We start from the raw sequence: 20851 nt of genomic DNA, 5'->3' as shown, positions 1-20851 counted from the left end.
CCCCCGACTATTCGACTGCACGAGGTGTCGCGATGATAATATCCAGGGCATTCGACTGCATGGGGCGTCGCAGTTAAAGCAACCCAAAGCCATCAAATACCTGGGATCCCAGAGCAGCACCAGCTTGTGTCTATTAGATTACGGGGCGGGGGAGCATTGTGGCAGCACCAGCTCGTGCCTATTCAACTGCACGGGGCGCCGCGGCAGCAACCCCCAGGGCCATTCAACTGCATGGGGCATCGCCACCTTGGGGGGGGATAGGGCATTCGAACGCCGAGTCACGCGGTCAGCGAACCACCTTGACTGTGACAGGCAGGGACCCCGAGCACCCCAGCTCCCCCCACCCCCCACACCCACCGCGCCCTCTCACCAGCGGGAGTCCGAGGCCGACGCGCGCCCAGTTCACCGTGGACAGCCTCTCCTTCAGCACGTTAGCCACGGGGCTGACGGTGTTGGCCTGGGGGAAGATCGGTCCCTTGCACATCGGGCACTGGTAACCAGCCGGCGCTGTGTTCTTTGGCAGCTGGGCGGCCATCTTGTTCAGACAGGACCAGTGGAAAATGTCTGCAGCCGATTGGAGGGGGCCGGGAAGGAAAAGGGAAACGGGATCAGCTCACGCTCACTGGGAATTAACAGTGACCCTCGTCACCGAGGATTCCACAAGCCCCTTGACAGGACGGGTCACAATCACTGACCTGCATTTATCCCCCATCCCCAACAGCCCAGAGGGCAGTTAAGAGTCAACCACGTCATCTCGAGTCTGGAGTCACATGTAGGCCCAGACCAGGGAAGGACGGCGGTTTCAGTCCCTAGAAAAGGGACAGGAGTGAACCAGGTGGGGTTTCCCCAACAATTAGCAAGGGCTCCTCATTCGAGGAAGGGCTCTTGCCCGAAACCTCAACTCTCCCGCTCCTCGGATGCTGCCTGACCGGCTGTGCTTTTCCAGCGCCACTCCCTGGAATCCGATCTCTACCATCTACAGTCCTCGCTTTCTCCATGGTCATCGCTTTTGCCTGGATTTAAATCCCACCGTCTGCGAGAACAGAAATTGCTGGAAAAGCGCAGCAGGTCTGGCAGCATCGGTGGGAAGAAATCAGTGACCCCTTCCTCAGAACTTTTCCGGATTAATCGCCCAGCAATAGATCCCATTTGATAGACGTCACTGTGGGTCAACGCAGAGGAGGTGGCACTACAGCGGTTCAAGAAGCCAGCTCACCCCCACCTTCCCAAGGGGCAGTTAGGAACAGGGCAATAAAACATTGGGCACAGCCAGCAACGCCCAAGTCGCACAAGTCAACGAATGAAAAAAATAACAACTTGGCCATTATGTCCCAACGCACATATGTCAACTTAGCGCACACCTCACCGACTCTATAATGGTCAACTGTACGGATGGACAAACAGGAAATCACACGGTGGGGTGGGTGTGCGTGTCGGGGGGGGGGGGGGGGGGGTGGGTGTCGAGGGAGGGGCAGGGGCACGCTGGTGTGTGTGAGTGTGAGAGAAGGGAGTGATGGTGGTGGGTAGAGAATGGGGGGAAAGAGAGGGTAGAGCAGGGTGGGAGGGGGTGAAAGAGGGTGGAGATGAATTAAGGGCTACGGGGAGAGTGCGGGTAAGTGGTGTTGAAATGCCCATCAGCCATGATTGAATGGTGGAGTGGACTCAATGGGCCGAATGGCCTTATTTCCACTCCTATGCCTTATGGAAGGGGTTGGTGGGAGGGGGGGGGGGGGGGGGAGGAGAGAGAAGGGAAGGGGGGGAAGAAAGAAGGGAAGGGGGGGAAGAAAGAAGGGAAAGGGGGGGAAGAAAGAAGGGAAGGGGGGGAAGAAAGAAGGGAAGGGGGGGAAGAAAGAAGGGAAGGGGGGGAAGAAAGAAGGGAAGGGGGGGAAGAAAGAAGGGAAGGGGGGAAGAAAGAAGGGAAGGGGGGGAAGAAAGAAGGGAAGGGGGGGAAGAAAGAAGGGAAGGGGGGGAAGAAAGAAGGGAAGGGGGGAAGAAAGAAGGGAAGGGGGGGAAGAAAGAAGGGAAGGGGGGAAGACGGAATGAAAGGGGTAAATGGGGGGGAAGGCAGAGAGCGAGGGGGGGGGGGGAGAGAGGGGTGGAAAGGAAGAGAGAGAGGTGGGGGTAAAGAGAGAGAAAGGGAGAGAAAAGAGAGATCCAGGCGCGGGGTGGGGGAAGGTGTGCGAGACAGTTGGTGCCTCTATCACGAAACTTGGTAAACATGATTCCAGAATGTCAGTCTCACCCAATGCTGCCAGCGGACAGTGGGCACTGCCATTGCTGGAGAAGGACTGGTGAAGGGTTAAGCCTGAAACGTCGATTCTCTTGCTCCTCAGATGCTGCTCCTCATGCTGTGCCCTTCCCAGCGCCACCCCCTCCCCTCCCCTCCCCTTGATCACCTCTTCCCCTGCCACCCCAGCCGTCCCTGTGCAGTCAGGGGGAGTTGGGACTGTCCTAACTGACTGGGAGAAAGGGAGGGCTGCAGACGCTGGAGATCAGAGTTGAGGGAGTGGTGCTGGAAAAGCACAGCAGACCAGGCAGCATCCGAGGAGCAGGAGAGTCGACGTTTCGAGCAAAAGCCCTTCATCAGAAACGGGACTAACCGACAGAAAAGCTTGAGAACGCAGGTCTGGATGGTAAACTCAGCAGAGAAAACTCTGGGCCAGGAGGGCTTTGAACATGAACCAAGGGCGTTCAGAGTCAGTCTGTAGCCTGCTTTTGTTCTCTCCTCCAGTGTGAACACACAGGTACACACATACACGTAAATATACACGTACACCAACGCAGACACACACAAAACAGGAAGACACTCAGGAACATAAACTGGGATAAAAGGGAACACAGAGACACCTGTGTTGCAAAAACAGGAATGGTGAAAGTAACAGGAAAGGGGAAACCGTGTGCACAAATACAGCAGCGTGCCACCCACCAACACTGCACAGACATGGGAGCACATACAGGGGAAAGAACTCACATACGTGTGGTCAGGAACACGCAGAGGAACAGACGTATGCAGGACCAGGAACACAGAGGCCCACGTGCTCAGGACATGCACACAGACACAAGGGTGGGAACTTGGCAGAGGTACACAGGAAATTATTCAGCACGTAACTCACCTCCTGACTCCCTGGGCACTCCATCTACCCAGGGTAAGACAGGGGTGTGTGTGATAAAATAATCTCCACACAAGACGTACAAAACAGTTCGGGTCGAGGTAGACGGGTGGATGAGCACTCCAGCAACGTTCACTCCCTCCAGCATCGCAGCAGTGTGTACTGTCTTACAAGACGCACTGCAGCAAATCACCAAAGCTCCTCAGACAGCACCTTCCAAACCCACCATCATCTCAAAGGACAAGGGCAGCAGATACATGGAAACACCACCCCCCAACCCCCCCCCCCCCCACGCAAGGTCCCCTCCGAGCTACTCCCAATGGGAACATATCGGCCATTTCTTCGGTGTCACTGGTTCAGTAAGAGACAGGAGGCCACTCACCGTAGCAAATTAACCGGATGGTGTCTTCATCTGTAAGTGGAGTATTGCACAGGTTACAGTTGGAATTGTAATCGCTATCTTGAAGCCACTGCAGATATGACATGACGACACACTGAACAGGGAAGAGGAACACAGACAGAGAAGTGATGTTAAAGCCCAGAGGGACAGCGTGACATTGCGGCATTCACAGCTCGCTGTCGGAAAACGGGAAACCGCACAGTTTTCCTGGGACAAAGGGACGATGCGGAGTATCAAAAACAAAATGTCACAATGGCTTGGTGGTGATGGAAAACCATCGTTTGATGCTCGTTCCTGACTGCCCTGGAAACGAGTGGCTGTTTGATGGGGCAGAGGATATGGCCCAGTCTTTGTCTGTCTCTCTCTCGCTCTCTCTCTGTGACATAGTAGTTATTTACACAGTATACAGTATAGAAACCCAGCCTTCCTCCCTCCCTCCCTCAGTCTCAGTGACATGGCGATTATTTATACAGTATACATAACCCAGTCTCTCTCTCAGTGACAGGGTGATTATTTATACAGTATACATACCCCAGTCTCTCTCTCAGTGACAGGGTGATTATTTATACAGTATATATACCCCAGTCTCTCTCTCAGTGACAGGGTGATTATTTATACAGTATATATACCCCAGTCTCTCTCTCAGTGACAGGGTGATTACTTATACAGTATATATACCCCAGTCTCTCTCTCAGTGACAGGGTGATTATTTATGCAGTATATATAACCCAGTCTCTCACTCAGTGACATGGTGATTATTTATACAGTATATATACCCCAGTCTCTCTCTCTCTCTCTCAGTGACAGGGTGGTTATTTATACAGTATATATAACCCAGTCTCTCTCTCTCAGTGACAGGGTGATTATTTATACAGTATATATAACCCAGTCTCTCTCTCTCTCTCTCTCTCTCTCTCTCAGTGACATGGTGATTATTTATACAGTATATATAACCCAGTCTCTCTCTCTCTCAGTGACAGGGTGATTATTTATACAGTATATATAACCCAGTCTCTCTCTCTCTCAGTGACAGGGTGATTATTTATACAGTATATATACCCCAGTCTCTCTCTCAGTGACAGGGTGATTATTTATACAGTATATATAACCCAGTCTCTCTCTCTCTCAGTGACATGGTGATTATTTATACAGTATATATACCCCAGTCTCTCTCTCAGTGAGAGGGTGATTATTTATACAGTATATATACCCCAGTCTCTCTCTCTCAGTGACAGGGTGATTATTTATACAGTATATATACCCCAGTCTCTCTCTCAGTGACAGGGTGATTATTTATACAGTATATATAACCCAGTCTCTCTCTCTCTCTCTCAGTGACAAGGTGATTATTTATACAGTATATATAACCCAGTCTCTCTCTCTCTCAGTTACAGGGTGATTATTTATACAGTATATATACCCCAGTCTCTCTCTCTCTCAGTGACAGGGTGATTATTTATACAGTATATATACCCCAGTCTCTCTCTCTCTCTCTCTCTCTCACAGTGACATGGTGATTATTTATACAGTATATATACCCCAGTCTCTCTCTCTCAGTGACAGGATGATTATTTATACAGTATATATACCCCAGTCTCTCTCTCTCTCAGTGACAGGGTGATTATTTATACAGTATATATACCCCAGTCTCTCTCTCTCAGTGACAGGGTGATTATTTATACAGTATATATAACCCAGTCTCTCTCTCTCTCTCTCTCTCAGTGACAGGGTGATTATTTATACAGTATATATACCCCAGTCTCTCTCTCTCTCTCTCTCTCTCTCAGTGACAGGGTGATTATTTATACAGTATATATACCCCAGTCTCTCTCTCTCTCTCTCTGTGACATGGTGATTATTTATACAGTATATATACCCCAGTCTCTCTCTCTCTCAGTGACATGGTGATTATTTATACAGTATATATAACCCAGTCTCTCTCTCTCTCAGTGACATGGTGATTATTTATACAGTATACATACCCCAGTCTCTCTCTCTATCAGTGACAGGGTGATTATTTATACAGTATATATATACCCCAGTCTCTCTCTCTCTCAGTGGCAGGGTGATTATTTATACAGTATATATACCCCAGTCTCTCTCTCTCTCTCAGTGACATGGTGATTATTTATACAGTATATATACCCCAGTCTCTCTCTCTCTCTCTCTCAGTGACATGGTGATTATTTATACAGTATATATACCCCAGTCTCTCTCTCTCTCTCAGTGACATGGTGATTATTTATACAGTATATATAACCCAGTCTCTCTCTCTCTCAGTGACAGAGTGATTATTTATACAGTATATATAACCCAGTCTCTCTCTCTCTCTCTCTCAGTGACAGGGTGATTATTTATACAGTATATATAACCCAGTGTCTCTCTCAGTGACAGGGTGATTATTTATACAGTATATATAACCCAGTCTCTCTCTCTCAGTGACAGGGTGATTATTTATACAGTATATATAACCCAGTCTCTCTCTCTCTCTCTCTCTCTCTCTCTCAGTGACAGGGTGATTATTTATACAGTATATATACCCCAGTCTCTCTCTCTCTCAGTGACAGGGTGATTATTTATACAGTATATATAACCCAGTCTCTCTCTCTCTCAGTGACATGGTGATTATTTATACAGTATATATAACCCAGTCTCTCTCTCTCTCTCTCTCTCTCAGTGTCAGGGTGATTATTTATACAGTATATATACCCCAGTCCCTCTCTCTCAGTGACATGGTGATTATTTATACAGTATATATACCCCAGTCTCTCTCTCTCAGTGACATGGTGATTATTTATACAGTATATATAACCCAGTCTCTCTCTCTCTCTCTCAGTGACATGGTGATTATTTATACAGTATATATAACCCAGTCTCTCTCTCTCTCTCAGTGACAGGGTGATTATTTATACAGTATATATACCCCAGTCTCTCTCTCTCTCAGTGACAGGGCGATTATTTATACAGTATATATACCCCAGTCTCTCTCTCTCTCTCAGTGACATGGTGATTATTTATACAGTATATATAACCCAGTCTCTCTCTCTCTCTCTCAGTGACATGGTGATTATTTATACAGTATATATAACCCAGTCTCTCTCTCTCAGTGACATGGTGATTATTTATACAGTATATATAACCCAGTCTCTCTCTCTCTCTCTCAGTGACAGGGTGATTATTTATACAATATATATACCCCAGTCTCTCTCTCTCTCTCTCTCTCAGTGACAGGGTGATTATTTATACAATATATATACCCCAGTCTCTCTCTCTCTCTCTCAGTGACATGGTGATTATTTATACAGTATATATAACCCAGTCTCTCTCTCTCTCTCTCTCTCTCTCTCAGTGACAGGGTGATTATTTATACAGTATATATACCCCAGTCTCTCTCTCTCTCTCAGTGACAGGGTGATTATTTATACAGTATATATAACCCAGTCTCTCTCTCTCTCTCAGTGACAGGGTGATTATTTATACAGTATATATAACCCAGTCTCTCTCTCTCTCTCAGTGACAGGGTGATTATTTATACAGTATATATAACCCAGTCTCTCTCTCTCTCTCTGTGACAGGGTGATTATTTATACAGTATATATAACCCAGTCTCTCTCTCTCAGTGACAGGGTGATTATTTATACAGTATATATAACCCAGTCTCTCTCTCTCAGTGACAGGGTGATTATTTATACAGTATATATAACCCAGTCTCTCTCTCTCTCTCTGTGACAGGGTGATTATTTATACAGTCTATATACCCCAGTCTCTCTCTCTCTCTCTCTCTCAGTGACATGGTGATTATTTATACAGTATATATACCCCAGTCTCTCTCTCTCAGTGACATGGTGATTATTTATACAGTATATATACCCCAGTCTCTCTCTCTCAGTGACATGGTGATTATTTATACAGTATATATAACCCAGTCTCTCTCTCTCTCTCAGTGACATGGTGATTATTTATACAGTATATATAACCCAGTCTCTCTCTCTCTCTCAGTGACATGGTGATTATTTATACAGTATATATACCCCAGTCTCTCTCTCTCAGTGACATGGTGATTATTTATACAGTATATATAACCCAGTCTCTCTCTCTCTCTCTCAGTGACATGGTGATTATTTATACAGTATATATAACCCAGTCTCTCTCTCTCTCAGTGACATGGTGATTATTTATACAGTATATATACCCCAGTCACTCTCTCTCAGTGACATGGTGATTATTTATACAGTATATATAACCCAGTCTCTCTCTCAGTGACAGGGTGATTATTTATACAGTATATATACCCCTGTCTCTCTCTCTCTCTCTCTCTCAGTGACATGGTGATTATTTATACAGTATATATAACCCAGTCTCTCTCTCTCTCAGTGACATGGTGATTATTTATACAGTATATATAACCCAGTCTCTCTCTCTCAGTGACATGGTGATTATTTATACAGTATATATAACCCAGTCTCTCTCTCAGTGACATGGTGATTATTTATACAGTATATATACCCCAGTCTCTCTCTCAGTGACATGGTGATTATTTATACAGTATATATAACCCAGTCTCTCTCTCTCAGTGACATGGTGATTATTTATACAGTATATATACCCCAGTCTCTCTCTCTCTCTCTCAGTGACATGGTGATTATTTATACAGTATATATAACCCAGTCTCTCTCTCTCAGTGACATGGTGATTATTTATACAGTATATATAACCCAGTCTCTCTCTCTCAGTGACATGGTGATTATTTATACAGTATATATACCCCAGTCTCTCTCTCTCTCTCTCAGTGACATGGTGATTATTTATACAGTATATATACCCCAGTCTCCCTCTCTCTCTCTCAGTGACATGGTGATTATTTATACAGTATATATACCCCAGTCTCTCTCTCAGTGACATGGTGATTATTTATACAGTATATATAACCCAGTCTCTCTCTCTCAGTGACATGGTGATTATTTATACAGTATATATAACCCAGTCTCTCTCTCTCTCAGTGACATGGTGATTATTTATACAGTATATATACCCCAGTCTCTCTCTCTCAGTGACAGGGTGATTATTTATACAGTATATATACCCCAGTCTCTCTCTCTCAGTGACATGGTGATTATTTATACAGTATATATAACCCAGTCTCTCTCTCTCTCTCAGTGACAGGGTGATTATTTATACAGTATATATAACCCAGTCTCTCTCTCTCAGTGACAGGGTGATTATTTATACAGTATATATACCCCAGTCTCTCTCTCTCTCAGTGACATGGTGATTATTTATACAGTATATATAACCCAGTCTCTCTCTCTCAGTGACAGGGTGATTATTTATACAGTATATATACCCCAGTCTCTCTCTCTCAGTGACATGGTGATTATTTATACAGTATATATAACCCAGTCTCTCTCTCTCTCTCAGTGACAGGGTGATTATTTATACAGTATATATACCCCAGTCTCTCTCTCTCTCTCAGTGACAGGGTGATTATTTATACAGTATATATAACCCAGTCTCTCTCTCTCAGTGACATGGTGATTATTTATACAGTATATATAACCCAGTCTCTCTCTCAGTGACATGGTGATTATTTATACAGTATATATAACCCAGTCTCTCTCTCTCAGTGACATGGTGATTATTTATACAGTATATATAACCCAGTCTCTCTCTCAGTGACATGGTGATTATTTATACAGTATATATACCCCAGTCTCTCTCTCAGTGACATGGTGATTATTTATACAGTATATATAACCCAGTCTCTCTCTCTCAGTGACATGGTGATTATTTATACAGTATATATAACCCAGTCTCTCTCTCTCTCTCAGTTACAGGGTGATTATTTATACAGTATATATACCCCAGTCTCTCTCTCTCTCTCAGTGACAGGGTGATTATTTATACAGGATATATACCCCAGTCTCTCTCTCTCTCTCTCTCTCTCAGTGACATGGTGATTATTTATACAGTATATATAACCCAGTCTCTCTCTCTCTCTCAGTGACAGGGTGATTATTTATACAGTATATATACCCCAGTCTCTCTCTCTCTCTCAGTGACATGGTGATTATTTATACAGTATATATAACCCAGTCTCTCTCTCTCTCTCAGTGACATGGTGATTATTTATACAGTATATATACCCCAGTCTCTCTCTCTCTCAGTGACATGGTGATTATTTATACAGTATATATACCCCAGTCTCTCTCTCTCTCTCTCAGTGTCAGGGTGATTATTTATACAGTATATATAACCCAGTCTCTCTCTCTCTCTCTCAGTGTCAGGGTGATTATTTATACAGTATATATAACCCAGTCTCTCTCTCTCTCTCTCTCTCTCACAGTGACATGGTGATTATTTATACAGTATATATACCCCAGTCTCTCTCTCTCTCAGTGACATGGTGATTATTTATACAGTATATATAACCCAGTCTCTCTCTCTCTCAGTGACAGGGTGATTATTTATACAGTATATATAACCCAGTCTCTCTCTCTCTCTCAGTGACATGGTGATTATTTATACAGTATATATAACCCAGTCTCTCTCTCTCTCTCAGTGACAGGGTGATTATTTATACAGTATATATAACCCAGTCTCTCTCTCTCTCTCAGTGACATGGTGATTATTTATTCAGTATATATACCCCAGACTCTCTGAGCGCGGTGGTGTGTAGATGTTTATTTCTGTAAATGTGATAAGTCTCATGTTGTTGTGTGTCAGTGTAGGCCCCAGGCCTGTCCTACCTTGTAGTGCCGTGAGATCAGACAGTGCTCACACACATTGACCCGGTGCTCGTAGCAGAAGAGGTTGGTGACCCGCCGCTTGGGGCACTTGCACAGGCCCATGACTGGGCCGGAGGGCCGTGCCTGGCGGCCGCTGAGGTTACACTCGCTGCCCGAGGCCTCCCGGCTGGACCCACCGCCCTCTTGCCACGTCTCTTCCGGGTTTCCTTGTCGCTCGCTGATGACACGCGCGGTTCGTTCCATCTCGGCCGACCATATCGTCGCATCCTGATGGCGTCCTAGGTCCGTCCCCTTCTTCCATCCTCCTCTAAGAAGCACCGGTGTACCCTCGGAATGGTTCCGCGCCCCTTTAGTTCCCCCCCCCCCTAATTAATATTCCTAGAACTGAACTGGACCCATCAATATAATTACAGTGGGGCTGGAAATGCTACCAAAGAAGTTATAGAGTCATAGAGATGTACAGCTTTGTGAGAAACAAAGCTCACTCACTTCAATAATTGCAGTCCGAGACAAAATCTGAATCAGCAGTCTCCTTTATTTTTACACTTGCAAGAGGGTGTGATGTCCAGTGTCTATAAGGTAGAGGACATACACACACCAAGTTCAATTCATACACAATATTTATATGATTTGATTTCTTTTGTTTTACATTGCTCCTCCCCTGCTTACATCTTCCACTTCCCTCAGACCGGCCCCCATTACCCCTGTTTATCTCTTGCCTTATCCGGCCTTGTCTGTGACAAAATGCTTATTTCTGGCCTCACAAGGCTGTTTGACCTCATCCTGCTGTAGGTCATTGTTAGGCATATTCTTTCTTCATCATTATCTACCCCCTTCATCTGTGCCTTTCCCGAGACCGTTCTGATCCCTATGACCCTTTTAATTGGGGTTTGTTCCTGTGTTTTCATAAAAGTGGGAAGCAGATGTTTATACCTACTGTTTGTACAGGCGTATCTAGCTTAACTTCATCCCCTCACAACATCTTATCTATTTGCCCGTAATGTCTACCATTGTTTTGCAGTCACATTTCATTCTGACATACAGTTTTAGCTAATACAAAAACAATTATATATTTCCTCCACATCGTTTCCATTCTTGTCGACTCAGCTCTTGGCTAAAACAATTACACACTGGTGTGAGTTCATTTTACTTTGTAAAATGGAATTGCAGAAGTAACATTATTTCTCCCACATCCCACAGCTTGGAAACTGACCCTCAGCATATGACGGCCATTCGGGCCATTGATACTGCTCTCCCGTTCAATAGGTGTACTGCTGATCTGACGTGCCTCCCCTTCACTTTTTCCATAGCTGTTCATTCCCCATAACTCAATTCCTGACTTCCCCAAAGCCCTGTCTACAATCTGCAATGATGTGGAGATGCCGATTTTCGACTGGGGTTGGGGTGGGTGATGTCTGAAGTCACACGACAGCAGGTTATAGTCCAAAAGGTTTATTTGACATCAGAAGGTCTCGTTGCGCCATTCCTGGTGTTGTGTGACTTCTGACTTTGTCCACCATCAACAAGACACGAGTCAGGAGGGTGCAGGAACACTGCCCGCTTGCCCTGGATGGGAGCAGCACCAATAACACTCAAGAAGCTCAATCCCATCCAGGACAGAGCAGCTCCCACTTGATTGGCACCACATCCACAAGCATCCACTCCTTCCACCACCAACGCTCAGCAGCAGCAGTGGGTACGGTCTACAAGATGCACTGCAGTAACACCCTGGGGCTCCTCAGACAGCATCTTCCAAACCCATGACCACTTCAATCTAGAAGGACAAGGGCAGCAGATACATGGGAACACCAGCCTCTGCAATTTTCCCTCCGAGCCACTCCCCATCCTGCCTTGGAAATATATCTGCTGCTCCTTCAGTGTTGCTGGGTCAAAATCCTGGAATTCCCTCGCTTTAGAACATTGTGTGTCCACCTACTGCCTACCTACTGCACACCGACTGCAGCAGCCCAAGACGACAGATCACCCCCACCTTCTCAAGGGCAATTAGGGACAGGGCAGTAACTGCTGGGCCCAGCCAGTGATGCTCACGTCCTCTGAGTGGACTAAAAAATCGCAATTCTGTTGGCCCAACGTCATAATCAGTGGGTTTTGTGTTGAAATCCTGCTCAATAATGTAGGAAAATTGAATTTATGAACTCAAAGATTTTTTTAAATGCACTAATGGTTTGATATAGTTGTACAGGAGTGACATTTTGAAACAGTGTGTGTCATTTTGAAGCCTACTGCTTTTATCCACCTGGGAAAGTATCCTTGAAACAATCATCGATGTTCGGTGGATACAACAGATTCAATAATGTCTTTGCCCAATCTGAGCCTAAATCTGTTGTCCTTACCCAATCTGAGCCTAAACCTGCCATCCTTACCCAGTCTGGCCCTAAATCTGTCATCCTTACTAAGTCTGAGTCTAATTCTGCCATCCTTACCCAGCCTGAGACTAAGTCTGTTGTCCTTACCCAGCCTGAGACTAAGTCTGTTGTCCTTACCCAGTATGAGCCTAAATCTGCCATCCTTACCCAGTCTGAGCCTAAATCTGTTGTCCTTACTCAGTCTGAGTCTAAATCTTTCATCCTTACCCAGTCTGAGCCTAAATCTGTCTTTATTTTTCTGCTTTTACACAAAGGAAGCTGTAGAGCTATCTTTATTATTGTGCTTCCGTAACTAAGATTTTGTGCTGAGGTACTTTGTACGTCTAAGATGGCAGTGTGTGTGGTGATTTTATACACTTTTCACTGTTCTCTTGTACCCCGTAACTGAGTACATACGACAACAAAACCTAAATTTATCCGTGCTTTTCTTTTTAAGCTGGTTTCCCCTCTAGGCCGAACAGACAGTCACCCGGGATTGCGAGTGGGTTCCCTTTCTGGAACTTGCTCACAAGTCAATTTGTTCACAAGCAGCAGCTGGTCATAAGTACTGGAAATGCTCGTGGTTCAGATCTTTAAAACCACGTACGGGGATCACATTCGTAAGTACGAGTGTTAATAAGTGGGGCGTCCTTAAACCGGGGAGCCCCTGTATGCGTAGTTTATGTGTTTTGTCTTCTCCTGGTTGGCCCAGCAGGCTATCCAGTACAAGGACGGTTACAAAGATGGCCGACAAAAGTTGTCTTTTCCAGCCACACCCACATCCTGTGAATAAGCAACACTCAAGGCCGGCAGCATCAGCGAATTGTTTCTCTTCCATCCTGACTTTATCTCCGAATGTTACATCTCATTGTTCGTTTTCAAAAGCCTACTGTCTCATTCTTTTCGCCCAGCAGTTGTTCAAGGCCATTTTTGGCAAATTATAGTTCCGGCTTTCTTGTGGAACCAGTTTTGATCACTCCACCCTTGGTGGCTGCACTAAAGCTTAACCCAACAGAGTCAAGAACAGCTTCTTCCCTGCGCTTACTGGACTTCTGCACGGACCCCTCAGATTTCAAATCTAATTCTGATCTCGCTCTCCGTGCACCTTCTCTGCGGCCGTTACATTGTACTCCTCGCTCTGTTCTATCACACTGATGCTCTTTGGATGGTGTGACCTGCCTGTACTGCACGCAGAACAAAACGTTTCACTGGGTACACATGACAGTAACAAATCTAAGCAAAATCAATGGTTAATGAAAATACACGTTGAACGTTTCTGTCTTACTCCCTCAGAATCTCCTGGAAACCTTAAATAAGGTTTTCATTGTCCCCTCTTCCCATTGCCACCTCGTGTGACTTGGTGTTAAATCCCATGAAATAAAACTCCTGTCGGTCATCTTTTGCTGTGGCATTTTGTCATGTGTTATATAAATGGAAATGCTCTTCCTTTGACATTAATATAAGACAATGAACGGCAGACGCTGCAAACGTTATTAGACTGATGAACGGACTCTCTGTCCTCAAATAATATTGATCTTCTGAATGTTAATCTTGCTTCAATCACCTCCTGTGCAGTGTAACCTGCATGCTTCACTCTAAGCATTTTATGATGTGTACGTTGCTGCTATGATGTGACTATACTACTCACAAACACAACCTTTCATTGTATTTTAGCACACGTGACCATAAATCAATAAGTCAGCACGGTGGCACAGTGGTTAGCACTACTGCCTATCAGCACTAGGGTCCTGGGTTCGATCACAGCCTCGGGTGACTGACTGTGCGGAGTTTGCACATTCTCCCTGTGTCTGCGTGGGTTTTCTCTGGGTGCTCCGGTTTCCTCCCAAAGTCCAAAAGATGTGCAGGTCAGGGTGGATTGGCCATGCTAAATTGCTCCATAGTGCCCAGGGATGTGCAGGTTAGGGTGGATTGGCCGTGCTAAATTGTCCCATAGTGCCCAGGGATGTGCAGGTTAGGGTGGATTGGCCATGCTAAATTGTCCCATAGTGCCCAGGGATGTGCAGGTTAGGGTGGATTGGCCATGCTAAATTGTCCCACAGTGTTAGGTGCATTAGTCAGAGGGGAATGGGTCTGGGTGGGTTACTCTTCGGAGGATTGGTGTGAACTGGTTGAGCCTGTAGGTAATCTAATCTAAAAGTCCACATCTGAAGCAGAAACTGAAATCGCTGGAGAAACTCAGCAGGTCTGGCAGCATCTGTGGAGAGGGAGCAGCATTAACGTTCCACGTCCAGCGTCCCTTCTTCAGAACTCGTGGCTAGGAGAAGGTAGGACATATGCTGAAGACAAGACACAGTAAAAGAGTAAGTGATTGTTGGAGATGGAGCCCAGAAGGAGAGAAAGATGGTTGACAAAAGGGTGGGAAATCAACTTGGAGAAAGTAACGCCTGCGGATGCTGGAGATCAGAGTCGAGAGTGTGCTGCTGGAACAGCATCCGAGGAGCAGGAACATCGACGTTCCGAGCCTCATGAAGGGCTCAGGCCGGAAATATTGATCCCCCCTGCTGCTCGGGTGTTGCCTGACCTGCTGTGCTTTTCCAGCACCACGCACACTCTCGAAACGGGTGGAAAACGGTGAGCCTGGGAGAAAGGAAAGCTGATAACGGGGACGATGAGTGGGTGAAAGTGGGTTGACTATATTGAAAGCAGCCCATGTGATGACAAGGCCATGGGATGACTAAAGGATGTGGAAGGTAGTGTTCAGGTTCTATAATGATTGAACTCGATATTAGGTCCAAAGGGCTGCCCAGGCCCCCAAGCTGGAAATGACGAGCCGTTCTTCCAACTGATATTTCACTGGAGCACGGCAGCAAACCTGAGACAGAAATGTTAGCCAGGGAACACGGTGGGGTGTTAAAGTGGCGGGCAACTGGATGGTTAAGGAGGCGTTTAGCACGCTTGCTTTCATCGCTCAGACCTTTGAGTGTCGGAGATGGGACGTCATGTTGAGGTTGTACAGGATGTTGGTGAGGCCTCGTCTGGATTACCGCATCCAGTTCTGGCCCGCCCTGTTACGGGAAGGATACTATTAAACTGGAGAGGGGACAGAAGAGGTTTACCAGGATGTTGCCGGGAATGGAGGGTTTGGCTGATAACAAGAGGCTGGATAGGCCGGGACCTTTTTCACTGGAGTGTAGGAGGTTGAGGGGGTGACCTTATAGAGGCTTATAAAATCACGAGGGGCACGGAGAGGGTGAATGGCGGATATCTTTTCCCCAGGCTGGGCGGAGCTCAAGACGAGGGGCCCAGGTTTCATCACAATCCTGACGAAGAGCTTATGCCCGAAACATCGACTCTCCTGCTCCTCGGATGCTGCCTGACCTGCTGCGCTTTTCCAGCGCCACACTTTTCAATTCTGGTCTCCAGCATCTGCGGTCCTCACTTTGTCCTCGGCATATTTTTAAGGTCAGAGGAGGGAGATTTGAAAAAAAAACAGAACATCTAATTTGTTTACACAGAGAGTAATTTGGGTGTGGAATGAACTCCCAGAGGAAGTGTTGGATGTGGGTACAGTTAAAAGACGTTTGGATAAGGGCATGGATAGGAAAGGGTTGGAGGGATATGGGCTAATTTAGTTTGGGATTATGGTCGGTATGGACTGGTTGGGCTGAAGGGTCTGTTTCCGTCCTTTTTGATTCTAATATTGGAAGTTCAGGGTCCTTTTTGCAGGCAGAACATAGGATTTCTACAAAGCAGTTGTCAAATATGGGTTTTGTCTCTCTGGTGTTGAGGAGGCCACATTGGGAGCAGTGCATACAGCAGACTGGATTGAGTGGAGTGCAGGTAAATCACTGACTCACCTGGAAGGTGCATCTGGAACCTTAGATACTGAAGGGGGAGGAAGTGTTGCAGCTCCTGTAGTGGAATGGGAAGCTGCTGCCGAGGGGTGGGGTGGGTGTAGGGAGTGAGGGAGGAGTGGACTTAGGTCTCCCAGAGGGAACAGTTCCTGCACAAGGCTGAAGGGGAATGGGCCTGATGGCGGTACCTCACTGGAGGTAGCAGAAATGGCAGAGTGTGATGCTTTAGATGTGAAGGCTGGTGAGGTGGCCATGTGACAATCGGTGGGGGGGAGGAGGGGGGGGGGGGGGGGGGGGGGGGGCCCTAACATTGTGATTGAAAACAACATGGCTGGAGATCACAGTGGATCAGGCAGCATCCATGGAGAGAGTCGAGATCAGAGTGGTGCTGGAAAAGCACAGCAGGTCAAGGCAGCATCTGAGGAGCAGGAAAATCGACGTTTCGGGCAAACGATCTTCATCAGGAATGAGGCTGGGGTGGAGAGATAAATGGGAGTTGGGGGGTGGGGGGTGGTGGGGAGAAGGTAGCTAAGAGTGCAATGGGTAGATTGGAGGTGGGAATGAAGGTCAGAGAGGAGGGTGGAGTGGATAGGTAGGAAGGACGATTGGCAGGTAGGACAAGTCATGAGGATGGTGCTGAGCTGGAAGTTTGGAGCTGGGGTGAGGTGGGGGAAGGGGAAATGAGGAAACTGGTGAAGTCCACATTGATGCCCTGGGGTTGAAGTGTTCTGAGGCGGAAGATGAGGCGTTCTTCCTCCAGGTGTCGGGCGGTGAGGGAGCGGCGGTGAAGGAGGCCCAGGACCTCCATGTTCTCAGCAGAGTGGGAGGGGGAGTTGAAATATTCAGCCACGGGGCGGTGGGGTTGATTGGTGCAGGGAAAATCTGTCTGACCCGCTGTGCTTTTCCAGCACCACTCCAATCTCGACTCTTTTCTATACTCTACACCGGTTTGGTCTGGGTGAAGTTTTCATAAGGTGGGTAAAGGTTCTCTACAGTGTACCTCTCATTACCAACGGGGTACGATCAAGCAATTTTAATATTTCTAGGGGGCAGCCGGCAGGACTGTCCCCTTTCACCATTACTTTTTACGTTGGTGATTGAACCATTGGCAAAGGCCATTCGTGGGGATCTCAATATATCAGCTCCAGAAGTGAGGCCAAAATTATATAAGATCTCGCTGTATGCAGATGATGTTCTAATTTTCTTGACAAATCCAGCAGTTTCAGTGCCTTGCCTGATACAATGCATTCATGCGTTTGGCGCTTTTTCAGGGTATAAGATTAATTTTGCTAAATCAGAGGCTATGCCTGTGGGTGTCTTACGAAAAAGTTGGCTCTTGAGAGTGACTATAGATTCCCATTTAGGTGGTCACAGGGAGGTTTTGTGTATTTGGGCATATTCATCACTCCAGTTCTGGATTGGCTGTTCAAAGCCACTTTTACTCAATTATTTGAAAAAATTAAACAAGATCTCCAAAGATGGGAGGCACTTCCAGTCTCATGGTTGGGTCGGATAGCACTTATTAAGATGAATATTCTCCCTCATTTGCTATACCCGATGCAGATGCTCCCCCTGATTTTCAATAAACAAACATTCAGGAGACTGAACAGTTGGTTCAGCTCCTTTATCTGGCACCGTAAACGGCCCCTCATTAAATTAGCCAAACTGTAGGTGCCTCACAGATTGGGGGGTGTAGTCCTTCCGGACATTGAAAATGACCAATTAAGCTCGCTTTTGACGTACATAAGTGATTGGGTTTGTGGGGACCCTCTTTCAATATGGCGAAATATCGAAGTCTCCCAGGCAAGGTGCCCCCTTACCAGTTTGCTGTTTTTGGACAGGGTGAGGACAGTTAGGGAATATTGCCATAACCCAATAGTCATCAATACTGTTAAAGCATGGAGGGCAATTCGGCAGAGGGAAGGTAATATTGGCAAAACATCTTTGTTTACACCTTTAGTGGGTATGCCGAGTTTTCAACCAGGTATGGTAGATTCAGGATTTAAAAGTTGGGCAGCTAGGGGCATATCTTGCATGGGTGATTTATTTGAGGGAGATATAATGATGTCCTTCGATCAGTTAGTACGGAAGGACGAGTTACCTAATAGAGGCCTCTTTCATTTTTTACAAGTTAGGGATTTTATTCAAAAAAGGACCACACTTTTGACTGATCCCTACAAATCTGACATAGAAAGAGAGGTACTAAGGGCTAAGAGTACACTCTCTGTCAGTACTCTATATCACCAATTGGGGGATGCCACCTCAGATGAGTCTGATCGACTCTGCAAGATGTGGGAAAGAGAGCTGGGTGTTGAAGTTTCTTCAGAGGCATGGGAGGATATTTGGGAGAAGGAAGATATCAATTTGCAATAGGACCCATGCTTTACAGTTGAAGATTCTCCACAGGGTCCACTTAGCCCCAGACCGTTTGTCAAAATTTAAACCAGGGGTATCTTCAGCATGTCCCAAGTGCAAGGTCTGTATGGGTACTCTTACCCATTGTCTTTGGTCTTGTGACAGGCTTCAAACATATTAGAGCGCTGTGGTGGGTGCAATGGAAAGGATTTTAGGTATATGGGTGGAGAAGGACCCTATTTTGCTCCTTTTGAGCCTACCCATTGTATTTCCTGCAGACTCGCATAAGGCAAAACTTTTCAATATTCTTACATTCTGTGCAAGGAAGAATATCTTGCTAGGTTGGGTATCAGAAAACCCCCCCAGGCCTGTTGGGTTGGCGGAAGATTGTTATGGAGCATATTCCCATGGATTTTCTCACAAATATGGTACACCACAAAACTGAGAATTTTTACAAGACATGGCAACCCTTTCTGAAATACCTGGACACAGATTTATCTGCCACACTAACAAGGGCTTTTATATAGCCGTAACGATTGTGTTTCCTGAGTCCAATATCCAGGGAGGAGGAACTGTGAATGTATGAGTGTTTTGTTTGGCTGGGCTGAGTTATTACTATTTATTTGTTTGTTGTTAGGTATTTATTTAGTTAGTTAAATAGCGAGTTGAGGTTTAATTTTAATTTTATACTTCTCTGTATATGTTTATAAATTCGTATAGGAATTTTTTTTATTTTTTTTATTTTTATTTTTATAATTTGGGTTTAGTTTTGTACTATTTTTGTACTGTTTTGAAATGCATTGTTTCGTATTTGTTATAATATTTAAAAATCTATTTCTTCTCAATAAAAATATATTATAAAAAAAACTCAGTGACCTGGCCTCCACAGACTTCAGTGACAGTGGATTCCACAGATTCCCCACTCTCTAGCTGAAGAAGTTTCTCCTTATCTCCGTTCCAGAGGGTCTTCCCTTTACTCTAAGGCTGTGCCCTCGGCTCCTAGTCTCTCCTACCAATGGGAACATCTTCCCAACATCTACTCTGTCCAGAATTCTGTAAGTTTCAATTAGATCCCCCCTCATCCTTCAAAACGCCATCAAGTACAGACCCAGGGTTAAGCTTTTCATTCCTGTTATCATTCTCGTGAACCTCCTCTGAACACGCTCCAGGACCAGTATGTCCTTCCTGAATACAGGGCCCAAAACTGTGCACAATACTCCAAAGGTAGCCTGACCAGACTCTTATAGAGCCTCAGAAGTACATCCCTGCTTTTATATTCAAGTCTTTTTATGTTCAGGGCAGCACGGTGGCTCAGTGGTTAGCACTGCTACCTCACAGCACCAGGGACATGGATTTGATACCAGCCTCGGGTGACTGTCTGTGTGGAGTTTGCATACTCCCGCCATGTCTGTGTGGGACACAGTGCTCCAGTGCTCCAATCCTCCAGTGCTCCAGTTTCCTCCCACAATCCAAAGATGTTCAGGTTAGGGTGGATTGGCCGTGCTAAATTGTCCCATAGTGCCCAGGGATGTGCAGGTTAGGGTGGATTGGCCGTGTTAAATTGTCCCATAGTGCCCAGGGATGTGCAGGTTAGGGTGGATTGGCCGTGCTAAATTGTCCCATCGTGTCCAGGGATGTGCAGGTTATGGTGGATTGGCCGTGCTAAATTGTCCCATAGTGTCCAGGGATGTGCAGGTTAGGGTGGATTGGCCGTGCTAAATTGTCCCATAGTGTCTAGGGATGTGCAGGTTAGGGTGGATTGGCCGTGCTAAATTGTCCCATAGTGTCCAAGGATGTGCAGGTTAGGGTGGATTGGCCGTGCTAAATTGCCCCGTAGTGGTAGGTGCATTAGTCAGAGGGAAAACGGGGTCTGGGTGGGTTATCCTTCGGAGGGTCGGTGTGGGCTCGTTGGGCCGGCGGACTTGTTGCCACACTGTGGGGAATCTAACCCCCTGAACGTAAGTGCCATTTTGCATTTGACTTCCTGACTACCGTGTGAACCAGGTGAGAGCAGGGTGGGGGAATTGGAAGGTAAGTTCATAAAGCTTTCCAATTTGGG

The 20851-nt window shown here is 46.0% G+C and overlaps 1 protein-coding gene across 1 annotated transcript in view; it reads right to left on the bottom strand.

Annotated features, from left to right (window-relative positions):
* zfpl1 (zinc finger protein-like 1) overlaps positions 1-10481 on the bottom strand; it is an 11852-nt gene extending 1371 nt beyond the window's left edge. Inside the window, exons 1-3 of the mRNA XM_072551244.1 lie at positions 10257-10481; positions 3493-3604; positions 358-564 (exon numbers count right to left, since the gene is read on the bottom strand). Of these exons, the coding sequence (XP_072407345.1) occupies positions 358-564; positions 3493-3604; positions 10257-10358 (421 nt within the window). The 5' untranslated portion in view covers positions 10359-10481. The remainder of the gene's footprint in view (positions 1-357; positions 565-3492; positions 3605-10256) is intronic.
* Between the last annotated feature and the right edge of the window lie 10370 nt (positions 10482-20851).

The sequence above is a fragment of the Chiloscyllium punctatum genome, chromosome 31 (assembly GCF_047496795.1).
Source record: "Chiloscyllium punctatum isolate Juve2018m chromosome 31, sChiPun1.3, whole genome shotgun sequence".
NCBI classification, from domain to species: Eukaryota; Metazoa; Chordata; class Chondrichthyes; order Orectolobiformes; family Hemiscylliidae; genus Chiloscyllium; species Chiloscyllium punctatum.
The sequence above is the reverse complement of the archived record's forward strand: the minus strand, read 5'-3'. Positions and strand labels throughout refer to the sequence as shown.